Genomic DNA, 12,528 nt, shown 5'->3' with positions numbered 1-12,528 from the left:
GGTATAACAAACTATGCATCAGACGATAGCCAATCCAGAAACTACTCAAGAACAATATGGGTTCAGGCGAATCCGGATTTTATTAAGCGACTCCAGGAGAGTCACCTTTCCACGTGTAATAACAGTTTAGTTGCTTTTCTAATACATGCATGCATCACAAAAAAAAGTTTCATGTAATAATCAGGCACCTAGCTCAGCTGGTCATCCTCGTTCCCCAAAGTTTCATGCTTTCCAGGAGGTCCCAGGTTCGAACCCCAATAGCGTAATATTGCAGAAATTAACATGGAAAGTAGAGTTAGTTTCCCCCCCTTATGACACAATCTCAGCCCCCATCCGCTTCGGCTCCTTTGGCTAGGTTATCCATAAGGCTCGTTGGTAGGCTAGCACACCAACCTGTTCAATTAATGTAGTGGTATGTCATTGGAGCTTGTCTTGTGAGGCTTCCAAATAGTTTCACGTAATAATCGTTATCCAATAATTGAATTTGATTTCCTTTTTAAAGAAGAAAAAAAACAAAAAACTGCTCGGATTCCTATTACGAAATGGGAAGGGTAGTTTTGGCTTTTAAACAATAAGTTTTACAAGCCTCACACACGTGACTGGAGTGACTGGCAAACTTTTAAACTTAGGGCTTAGTGGGTGTTACTCGTTTTCTCATTCCATACTGCCGTTACCGACAGAAAACTAACACCTGTAAAGAGAAATGGGGAAGAGTCAAATTTCCCACAAAAATATCCTACTCCTCCTCCTCCACCTGTCTCGTGATTTTGCCCTCATCATCAATGCAAAGAAAAGAAGAACAGATCTGGAGATTCTAACAGCTTTTCAGAAATGTTAACTCTGCCATTAAAGAGTAGAAACATGAAAACGCCTACAGGAATAAAAATTACTTCAACACTTGTATTCATCTTCATTCTCTTCTTTGTTGGTTACATTTATTCTCTCCACATTGATTCTGTAAGTTCTTTTTTTCTCTTAACCCTAGCTTGCATGCTAATCTTTTTTTTTTTAATTTTGGTTAATTGCTGTTACTACATTAACATCTAACTGACAATGTAGCTTCGGTAATGGATGATTATTCATTTCCCCCTCAAATACACTTTCCCAATGTTGATTTTACTTCTAGAGTCGCTATGCAAGACTTACTGAGATATTGGAGCCAGAAATTAATTTCAGGTGGGCTAGACTGGTAGAACCAATTTTTATTAGAATTGACTAATCAAGGACAATTGAGACATCAAATTTGCTGATAGAACATCAAATGTAGATTAGTTCTTAGGTTTATCGGGAACTTACGTCTGCTTCGATTTTAATTAATTTCGTTTCAAAATGTGGTAGATTTTTTGTATTGTTTTCAGTTTGGTGCTTGGTTTATCAAATAACTTATGCATGTCTTTGGTGTTGCATGTTATCTTTTGCAGCCTATACTCAGAAATAGTTTTAGCACGACCTCGAAAAACACCAAGAGTCTAATTCAAAGGAAAGAATCCCCAAAGAGATTAGAGATTCCACTTAACTGCTTGAATGGAAACCTGACCAATACCTGTCCTATAAGTTATTCAGGAACATTAATTTCGTCAACCAAGACAGTCGAAAATTCATTACCCTCAACAAAAACATGCCCTGATTATTTCCGCTGGATCCATGAAGATCTTTGGCCATGGAGAAATACTGGGATCACGAAAGAGATGGTTATGCGTGCAAACAGGACAGCAAACTTCAGATTAGTTACTGTTAACGGTAAAGCTTATCTGGAGATGTATGAGAAGGCTTTTCAAACAAGAGATACATTTACTTTATGGGGAATTCTACAGCTACTGAGGAGGTATCCAGGGAAGTTGCCAGACTTGGATTTGATGTTTGACTGTGTTGACTGGCCAGTTGTCAGCTCTAGTGAGTATAAGCAACCTAACGCCACTGCTCCTCCACCGGTGTTTCGTTATTGTGCAGACGACTCAACTTTGGACATCGTCTTTCCAGATTGGTCCTTTTGGGGTTGGTAATTGCTGTTAACCTTTTCTCCTTCCTCTTGCTCTGCTTTGAATCCTTTAGCTATATCTGAAAAGGTATTTGAGAAGTTCCATTTCAAATTAATGCTCGTATTACTGAGGTTCAAACGAAGACCAAGATAAAGGTTGTGATTTCAAAGGATGTTTCATGGTAATTCTTAAGAATGTTTATTTGGAATCAAGTAGCATCTTTTTAGATCTTCAGAGTGCTTAACATGTGAATTATATTGGGTTGGAGCTTTAGAAGGTGCTCTAGTTTTTAGAAGCACACTGATCTGTTGGTTCTTCTCATGAATGTGTCACGCTTAAAGATATCATGAAATGTATGATTTCGAGTTTGTCAACATGAATGCATTAATCGATGGGTTATAGATATAGATATTGCTAAAAACATCATCATCCATCATACTTCATAAGATGAAAAAAGAAAAACTTGTATCTCTATATATTTACACAATTTCTTTTTGGTATATAAAATTGTGTGTCTATATTCTACAGGCCTGAAATTAATATAAAACCATGGGACACTCTATTGGAGGAGCTGAAAGAGGGAAATAGGAAGAAGAAATGGATAGAAAGGGAACCTTATGCATACTGGAAAGGGAACCCTGAAGTAGCTGAAACCAGGAAAGACCTTCTCAAATGCAATGTCTCTGACAAACAGGATTGGGGTGCTCGGCTCTATGCCCAGGTAATGACTATGTACAAAAAACTTGCATGAAATTTATGGAAAATATTAAACTTCAGTGCAACAGGAAACACCGTAACTATAAATGCCAACTAACTAGTAAAAAGTGCATTTCAAAAGCTTGAATTGTATTGTTTGGCTCCTCTATCTTTTGATTGGCTTACCACTACTCTTTAGGACTTACGGAAAGATTGTAAAATGCTGTAGCAGTATGATTGTAAAATGCTGTAGCAGATAAAGGAAAGATTCGAACTAAAGTCAGAGTTTACGAATAACAGCGTATGATTGTAAAATGCTGTAGCAGCTAACCACTGCATCCACAGGATTGGGGGCATGAGATTCAAAAAGGGTTCCAACAATCCAATTTAGCAGACCAATGCACTCACAGGTCATACAAAGTACTATCTTGAACTTCATTCATTTTCAGTTCCTTTTTAGATTGTATCAGGGAAATAAAGTTTCCTGCTAATGTTTTTCATAGATACAAGATCTATATTGAGGGATCAGCTTGGTCAGTCAGCGAAAAGTATATTTTAGCTTGTGATTCTCTTACATTGCTGGTTAAGCCCCTGTACTATGATTTCTTCACAAGAAGCTTAGAACCTATGAAACACTACTGGCCGGTTAAGGTCGATGACAAGTGCAGATCCATTAAGTTCGCTGTTGATTGGGGTAACAGACACAAACAGAAGGTGACCATCTCTGTCTCTCTCATCTTTATACAGCCCTCTCTGCAATATATATGAGAGTACTTAGCAAACATACAGATTTCTTATTGGTTTGTTTAAAATGTTGTCAAATTTGTAGCTCCTAAGTAATCTCTGTAAATTTAACAGGTTCAGGACATTGGAAAGGCTTCCAGTGATTTCGTCCACAAAAATCTAACGATGGATTTTGTTTATGACTATATGTTTCATCTATTAAACGAATATGCCAAACTATTGACATATAGACCTACAATACCCCCAAACTCAGTAGAACTTTGTTCCGAGACCATGGCTTGCCCAGCAAATGGAGTTGAGAAAAATTTCATGATGGCATCCATGGTGAAATATCCTAGTGATAGTGGTCCATGCATTATGCCTCCTCCATTTGATCCTCCATCGTTTCGTTCTGTACGTTCAAAAAAAGAACAATCTGTTAGAAAGGTGGAGATGTGGGAGAACAAATTTTGGAGCAGCCAAATCAAATAGTTCTTGAAGGTTATCTGGTTATGTATCTTCCTCGCCACGAATATAAGTTTTCTTTTTTAATATAAACTTAAACAAAGGTGTATTTTACTTATAAATGTATCAATATGAAATTCCGTGTATACCTAATTATGATTATACTGTGGTCTAGCTCATGTGTGGTACGTGGGTTTACGATTGAAAACATTTTGAGACGACCAGAGTTACATGATAGACTTGCAGTGAATAAAGGAGTTAATGCAGTTGAATATTTCAGATTGAAGGAGTAGTGAGTTTGTTTTGCATATGGACAACACTGATTTCAGTACTGATATATGGTAAGCATAGTTACGAAGTAATTTTGGTTTCAGTCATTTGGTTCCAGTCATCATTGATCACTGTCATTGGTTGTAGGTCTGGTTCCTTTACCATTCTGTCAGCTGCTGTGGTGGTATTCTACTCTAATTCTTTTAGCAGATTGAATATGATGCCCTCTTTTGTCACCCTTGGACCGAGCCTGTTGTTGCTGATTGGGATTTAGGTCTGGTGCCTGTACCATTCTGTCATCTGCTGTGGTGGTTTTCTCTTATTCTTTTAGCAGATTGAATATGATGCCCTCTTTCTGTCACCCTTGGACCGAGCCTGTTGTTGCTGATTGGGAATTGTATGAAATAGGTATACTTGATTGTGTGCGTGTAAATTTTAGGGTATATTAATTAAATAACTTTGGTTTTGAAATCCTTCAAAAATACCCCTATCACATTATAAATATACCCCTCCTCTTATACATAAAGCTTATCCTTTTTAAAATAAACTATTTTAGTAATTTATTACACATAACTTCTTGTTTTTTTTAATTTCAAAAAGCAATAATTTTCTTTCTCAATCACTCCACCTCCGCCTCCAACTCCAGCGTTGGTAATTCACCACCACCACCACTCCACAACCATCTCCACCGCTGCCGCCACCACTCCACAACCATCATCAACATTCCGCCACCGCAATTGTGACCACCATATCCTCCAAATCCACCTCCGTTTCCATTAAGTTGATAACAAAATTGAAAATTTAGAAACAAGTTAGGTTCACATTTTTGTATCAACAACCGAAGTTGATATTATATCTGGTGTCAACAAACCAAGTTGTTACAAAAATTGAAAACTCGGAAATTAGTTTGGTCAAGATTACGTGTCAACAACCCAAGTTGACACCAAAATATGGTATCAACAACAAAAGTTGATCCCAGATCTGGTGGCACCACCACCTCCATCGCCGGCATCACCACCACCACCACTTCCAGCATGTGAGGTAATAAATGAAATGATTTTCATCTAAATTTTTATTAATATTGAAAGGTTGTTTATATGATTCAAAATTAAATGGATTACATTTAGAAGATGAGGGGTATAATTATTGATGGATAAGGGTATTTGTGAAGTCCATGAAAAGGAGGGGTATTTATAAAATTCCACTAAATGGGTAAATTTTATGCTCTAAAGAAAATTTACGCTAGTAAAAAAAAACGCTAGTAAAAAAATAAATATCCGACCTACCGGATTCGAACTAGTGAATGTGAATTTTATACCTCAAAGCAAATTTACGCTAGTAAAAAAAAATCCGACCTATCGGATTCGAACCAATGACCCTTACCCGCTGAATACTACATTCCTCCGCTCTACCAACTAAGCTAAGGGCGGGTGCGTATTCCTCCGCTCTACCAACTAAGCTAAGGGCGGGTGCGTATTCAATTGCAGAAATCAAAAAGCTACTTACCGCTTTATTTTGTTTGCTCTTTAGTAAACTCTACATTTATTGTGCTCCGGTGTTTATAAGAGGAATTAGGGTGGCTGTCGAGCCTGAATTGAGATTAGTTACTGATCCAGACGTAAAATCCAACCATTTTTCTCGAGACGATTGTAGCCGAGAGGTTGATTTCTGGCTATGGTCAGATAATTGTTTATACCTAAAAAATTTGGTTATAGGGTTAAACAATGTATTGTCGGAGTACTTTTTTCAGAGAACCATCAAGTGGTCTGATGGTTCTCATGCTTCCTTCCACTGCGGATGTAGGGGTTCGAACCCCGTAATTTCCAGAATCCATTCTAATTTAAGGAGTTTGGAAGTAGTTTAGGGACCACTAGTCTAGGATTAAAAAAAAAGTACTTTTTTTAGGTTCGAAAATCATACAAAACGATCCTAAACCAAGAAGTTGGCCGTTCATGTTTTGCTTCGGTTACAAAGAGAGAAGATGGGTTAATCTTAAGGGAGGGAAAGCAAAGAAAACTGAGGAAATCAGAGGTGATTGAATTGTTGTGTGTAACGTTTGTTGAACTATGAAAGAAGCAGAGATTGAAAATGGTAAGATTGTTCTGTTTTCTGAATAGACAAAGGAGTCTATTTATAGTTGTAAGGGTCACACGTTGTTTCCTTGTAGGTGGTGGAGGTACTGAAGGGATGGAGAGATGAAGATCGTGGGTGTACTGGTGAAGTTACGATTATGCTAGGGATTTTTCCAGAAGTTGCTCTTAACCGTCACCACTACTTGTCACTTTCTTATTATGGGTTGTTTCCACGCCGCATGTCGTTGTATACCACCAGACCAATACCCATGAAGAATACCCCCATGTAACATGTTTTGATTTCTCGTAGGACTATCTTTTGTATTGACTAGGTTATATCCATAATGTATTTTGATTGAGTATTTAGCCTAAGCTAGACCGACCTTGTCGAAGTGACATAGCTTGAAGAGACAACTCAGATTCAAGGTTTGTGTGAATAATAAGAAGTTTTTTGTAAGAGGGCATCGTTAGCGGGCTCATGGCATCGTAACATGGTCATGGCATACTTGTGACATGTTAGTGGCATGTCAGTAGAATGTTAGCCACAATAATGCGCGTAGGTGCAATACCCATGGCTTGGGAGGTGTGGCCGAGTAGTCCTGGGATAAGTCCAAGTTGATTTGGCACTAGGGCGCTGGCCAAGATTGGCCTGTAGTGCGGCTAAGTTGGCTTGGGATGCTGGTGTTCTGGGAACGTTGGACAGTGGCCTTGGGGGCACGGTCAAGTTGGCTATTCGGTCTGGCATCTTGGACATGGCCATGTGTAGTAGTTGCTAGCACTTTGTTGGTACCCTGGAAAACATATTCAAGGAATTCTACCGTAGAAGTTCTGCAATTTGAAGTGATGTTTAATCCAACTTCGTACTAGATATTGTACTTCAAATAATAGTTTTATCCAAAAATAGGATATAAGCTTATTCTGAATATCTATAATTTGTATTGTCAGTGTACTCCGATTAATACATGACAATAACAATGAGAGTTCAGCCGAGTGAAGCTCTGAAATCTTGTAGGCATACACATGTATAAGAAATCTACGAGGTCAATGTAGCTATTAATGAGATATGCATTTCTAATTTCCTTGCAGAATATAGCGTAGAAGTACAAATCTATAATTCAAGTGTCGAGTCAGAAATTCACGCATATTATTTTCATGCTTCTGCAGTTGGGCAAAAGTAATATTATGATTTTCTCCCTTGTCAAAAATTCACCATCAACAACCGGGCAGTGTAACAGTTCACCGGTCCAATTACTGAATCAACTTGTTCAAAAAAAAAAAAAGATTGTTGAAGCGTCCGATCCATACCAGGCCATTTAAGAAATAAATGCAAGTTGAAGCTAATAGACCTTTTCATACTACAACAAACTACCATAACTCACTTATCTTCGTAATATTTCCCAATGCATACTTCAACTATGTGTCTCTCTCTTCTCTCCCTCTTGTAGGAAAGACAGTTAAACTTTCACTAGCTACTGATAGCATCAATGAAGGAATAATCACTATGATCTTCCAAAAGAAGACCACGCCTAAGACAGCAATGCCAAGAAAATGGTACCGTGTCGATCGTGTTAAGTGCTTATAAGGATTCTCCGACAGGTCTCCATCTTACCTCATTGGTGGATTTTTGGTGATTATAGTTATGATACCTCTGAGATTTCTGCTGACCCGAAATCCTTTTCTAAAAATCGAGAGCTAAAAGCTAACCACTACAGATAGGGCACACTTGATGCTCTTGGTTGTGTCTTCTCCGAATTACTTTCACATATTGGTGTTAAATTTGGCAAAGCGGGTGAAGGTTAATGTGTTGTTTTTGGTCCACAATGATATATTGTCGACCCATTTTACCCAGGTGGTAGTTTTGACCCACTTGGACTTGCTGACGACGATCCAAATGATTTTGATGATTTAAGGTAGAAGAGATGGCAATGTTTTTCGATGTTTAGGTTATTTAGCTGATGGGTTGTCGGCCAACCAAAATATTTCCTATACTTTCTATAATAAAGAGTAGAGTAGAAAGAAATGATTTTTTCCCACGGAGAGCATGCAATTGTTGTTTGCTTTCAACTTCTTAGGTAACCAAGGTAAATAGTGATAATTTTAACTAAAGTATACTAATGAAAGTAAAAACAAAAATAAATAAAGGTAGTGATCAAGGGAATAAAAAACTGGTCAGAAGTTTCATCTTTCATCACCAAACGTGCTCTTTAATCAATTAAAGTAAACATTCAATCCTTTTCATACCAGTAATACTAGAGCATCCTATCACATCTTTACTGTGGCAAAGCTCCTTGTATCGCTAAAGGCGCAAGAGCCACTCTTTGAATCCTTCTCAATTAAAAACTTGGCGCAAGCGCCATTCAATTTTAATCTAGTGAAGAAATGGCCTTTGTGATTTGAGCTTGAAAAGGAGAGGATACCAAGTACACCACCAACTTTTTGTTTGGCAACTTGTATGGACAAACATAATACAATTGTAAGTAGATCTAAATTAAAGATCCTTGTACAATACGTATATAGAGTTTTTCTGTTTGTATTCCACAATCAATATGTCTAGACTAAGAAGCCCGTGAACCTGATTATGTCTCGTTATTGATCACAATTAATAAAGACATAAAATATCTAGATTGATTACGTATTACTTGTGTTATTTTTATTATAAAGATAAAACGATATATGCGGAAAAGGAAAAACACAAGACACCATAAGTTTTGTTAACGAGGAAAATACAATTACATAAAAACCCCGGTACCTCATTGAGCTTTGCACACCAAAACATATTATACCGCTACGTACACTAGTCTATTATCAGGCTTTGGACTGGAATATAGTTAAGACTAAATAAACCCCCCAAGCAGTTCAGATGTAGTTGTGCTCCTTATGTCTCTTGAACCTCGAAAGGCTCTACGCAATTGATTTCTGTAGCTGACGTCATTTAAAACCTAAGGGTTGCTTCAACCTAAGTGAAGACTTTTGATCCCAATTTTTCCCTAAAAGATAAGACTATTTAATTTCTCTTTTGATTTTCTGATCTAGGTTTGGAAACCTGTTTGTAATAGACAAAGTCTAGAAAATCTCACGAATCTGGAACACTTACGCTCAGTTAGCTGAGAAGATGAAAAACAGGGGTCTAACAACCACATCCAATATTTCGCTTAGAAATATGTATGGACAAATCCAATATAATTCCAAGAGAATCAACTAGACAGTCACACTCAATCAATGGATATCCAAGAGTTTGTATCTCGATTTCTCAATTTAATCCGCAATCAAACAAATAGGAATTTGCGAGCCCGATTGAATATAAGAAATAACTTGGACGGTATCAAAAACCAATATCCAAGTGTCAATCAATTTAATCAACAACCAAAGGTTGGATTCACAATTGATTGAACTTACGCACGAGCTGTGATATTTCAATTATATAAACAAATATAATGCAGAAAAGAAATAACACAGACACCAAAAATTTTGTTAACGAGGAAAATGCAAATGAAGAAAAACCCTGGGACTTAGTCCATATTTGAACACCATACTGTATTAAGCCGCTAAAGACACTAGCCTACTCCAAGTTAACTTCATACTGGAATGTAGTTGAGCCCTAACCAGTCTCACATTGATCAAGGTACAGTTGCGCTCCCTACGTCTCTGAATTCCAGCAGGACTCTACGCACTTGATTCCCTTAGCTGATCTCACCCACAACTAGGAGTTGCTACGACCCAAAGTCGAAGACTTGATAAACAAATCTGTCTCAAATAGAAAAGTCTATTGGATAGATAAATCCGTCTCCCACAGATAAACCTATGAGTTTTGTTCTGTCTTTTGATAAATCAAGGTGAACAGGAACCAATGGATATACCAGGCTTATATTCCCGAAGAACAACCTAGAAATATCAATCACCTCACAGTAATCTTAATCGTATGGCAGCGAAACAAGATATTGTGGAATCACAAACGATGAAACGAAGATGTTTGTGATTACTTTTTATCTTGCCTATCAGAGATTAAATCTCGAGAAAATCTTAGAGAAGATAGTACTCAATACGATATAAAATGCAAGATCAGATCACGCAACTACAGAGAAAATAGTTGGGTCTGGCTTCACAATCCCAATGAAGTCTTTAATTCGTTAACCTTTAGGGTTTCGTAAAAATCCTAAGGTTAAAGGAGAGTCGACTCTAGTCGCAACTAATATCACACAGGAGGTGTGGGGATTAGGTTTCCCAGTTGTTAGAGTTCTCCTTTATATAGTATTCAAATCAGGGTTTGCAATCAATGTTACCTTGGTAACAAAGCATTCAATATTCACCGTTAGATGAAAACCTGATTAGACTCAAGCTAATATCTTTCAACCGTTAGATCGAATTTAGCTTGTTATACATAAATGAAATGTATCTTTATTTAGATATGAGTAACCGTACCTAAACGTGTACACCTTGTTGGCTCAACAATAGTTAACCGAAGTTAGCCATATGAACACTTTCATATCAACCTTATTCATCTTAACCATAACTAGTACAAATGACTCAAATGAAACTAGTTCTATAATTGTTCAATTGTTTATATTCTCATAGAAGTATATAAGACGCAATTGAAGAAAAATCGATTTTGATTCACTCGAATCAAGTCATGAACATTATAGCCACGATTTTCCAAAGATTACTTTCCTTATTATATAAATGTATTAGTTCATGAATAAATTGATTTTAGAACATCATCCACTTAGGTATGCATACGGGTACGCGTACCCAAGTAGACGGACCAAGTTTGGGTTTCGCCAGTATGCGAACTGGTACGCATACCATCCAAACTCAGTAGAAAATTCCGGACCTGAACCTTACGCCACGCGTACCGGTATGCATACCAGGTTCTCGGACTTCACAAACCAACCAGTACGCATACGGGTATGCATACCATGGTTCCGGGACATGGATTACATATATGCAAGTACATATATTTTGCTTAAATCTAATTGTTCTAAATTCTCATTTCAACCATTGAAACATTCTTGGAAGACGGGAATAGCTGTCTCACATAAACTATTAGTTTCAAAGCAATTTTTTAGTGATCGACTGATCAATACGAAACATTCCGAGTCTACATCAAATGACCGTCTCACACAAATCATGTAAGATGTTACCAGGCGATTTTCACATGATCATCTTTTGACTTTCGTCAAGAATATAAGTGAACTTTGTTAAAGCGAAAGATTATCAACACATATTTCGAGAAATATGTAAGTGAGTTAAACTCATCTCGAAATATCAAATGTGTATAATCAAAGTCTATATAGCTATACGACTTTTGTCTCAAATAGAAGATAGAGTAGATAGACTTTTGAGTGATAGATGAGTTCAAGTCTCTACATACCTTATGTTGATGAAGTTCCACAAGCTCCCCTTAGTAGTTCTTCGTATTCAATCGATGAACGCTGTGAAGTCTAATGCTCAACTACACTTTCTATCCTAATCGGAGACCTAGCTATAAGTAGACTAGTGATAGGTGTCTAAAACACCTTGATATTTATCTATTGTTTATGCTTTCTTTGCTAAGTTTTCTTGTAAATTATGTATTTTATGTTTGATTTTGAGTTTTAGGTACTTTGGAGCAAAAGAAGGAGAAACGTCGCTTAAAAGGGGCTAAAGTGTCATTTCATGTTCAACTGCTGTTGGAGGCGACTTATTTCTCATTATTTAATTTTAATTCTTAATCTCTATCTGAAAAACATGTCGACTTTAGTGATGCAAGTTTTTTCTGAAAAGCATGGCAACCTTAGTGATGTATAAAAATTGAAGAAAAGAAGTGAACATGAGAGGTAAGAGATAGCTGCTCGAGAAACTACTAAAAGCACCCAGAAAAGTGTTAAGGGAACCCCCAGAAGTGGTCCCGAGAAGTTGATAAAGACATCCCGGAAGTTTTCACTATTTACAGCCCTAAAGTCATCTTTGTACCCCACAAATTACTATCCGCACCCACATGAATTGCTAAACATAGCCCAAATTGCTAAAGGGACACTGCTGTTGGAAAATGACACCCCAAGAAAATACATCCGGAGGAGTTGATAAAGGTAAAAATGTTCACTTTTGGGCCAAGCTCGTACGTCATAACACTAAACAGGAGCTCATGGTCTCACTTGGGATGTAAAGAACTGGAACGGTATGTCGACATCACAAGGGAAATGGGCATGAAAACTATAACTATAATAGATCACTGTAATTCCATGCTGAGAAGAGCATCTTTTGATCATTGCCATGTGTGGTGGTATCTAATTAGTTAAGAAATGATTTTCTTTCTATGTGAAATAAAGAGTTGGGAAGGTGCGGAA

General features: G+C 37.3%; 1 protein-coding gene across 1 annotated transcript; it reads left to right on the top strand.

Moving 5' to 3' along the window:
• The first annotated feature begins 718 nt into the window (after positions 1–718).
• On the top strand, positions 719–4,149 carry LOC113287468 (O-glucosyltransferase rumi homolog). The gene is made up of 6 exons (XM_026536231.1): positions 719–957; positions 1,422–1,999; positions 2,508–2,700; positions 3,021–3,085; positions 3,179–3,389; positions 3,534–4,149. Exons 1-6 carry the CDS (start codon positions 832–834, stop codon positions 3,888–3,890), a joined length of 1,530 nt encoding a protein of 509 aa, XP_026392016.1. The 5' UTR covers positions 719–831; the 3' UTR covers positions 3,891–4,149.
• The last annotated feature ends 8,379 nt before the right edge of the window (positions 4,150–12,528 follow it).

The sequence above is a fragment of the Papaver somniferum genome, chromosome 6, assembly GCF_003573695.1.
Source record: "Papaver somniferum cultivar HN1 chromosome 6, ASM357369v1, whole genome shotgun sequence".
In the NCBI taxonomy this organism is placed as follows: Eukaryota; Viridiplantae; Streptophyta; class Magnoliopsida; order Ranunculales; family Papaveraceae; genus Papaver; species Papaver somniferum.
Note: the sequence above shows the minus strand (reverse complement) of the source record. Positions and strands in the feature narration are given on the sequence as shown.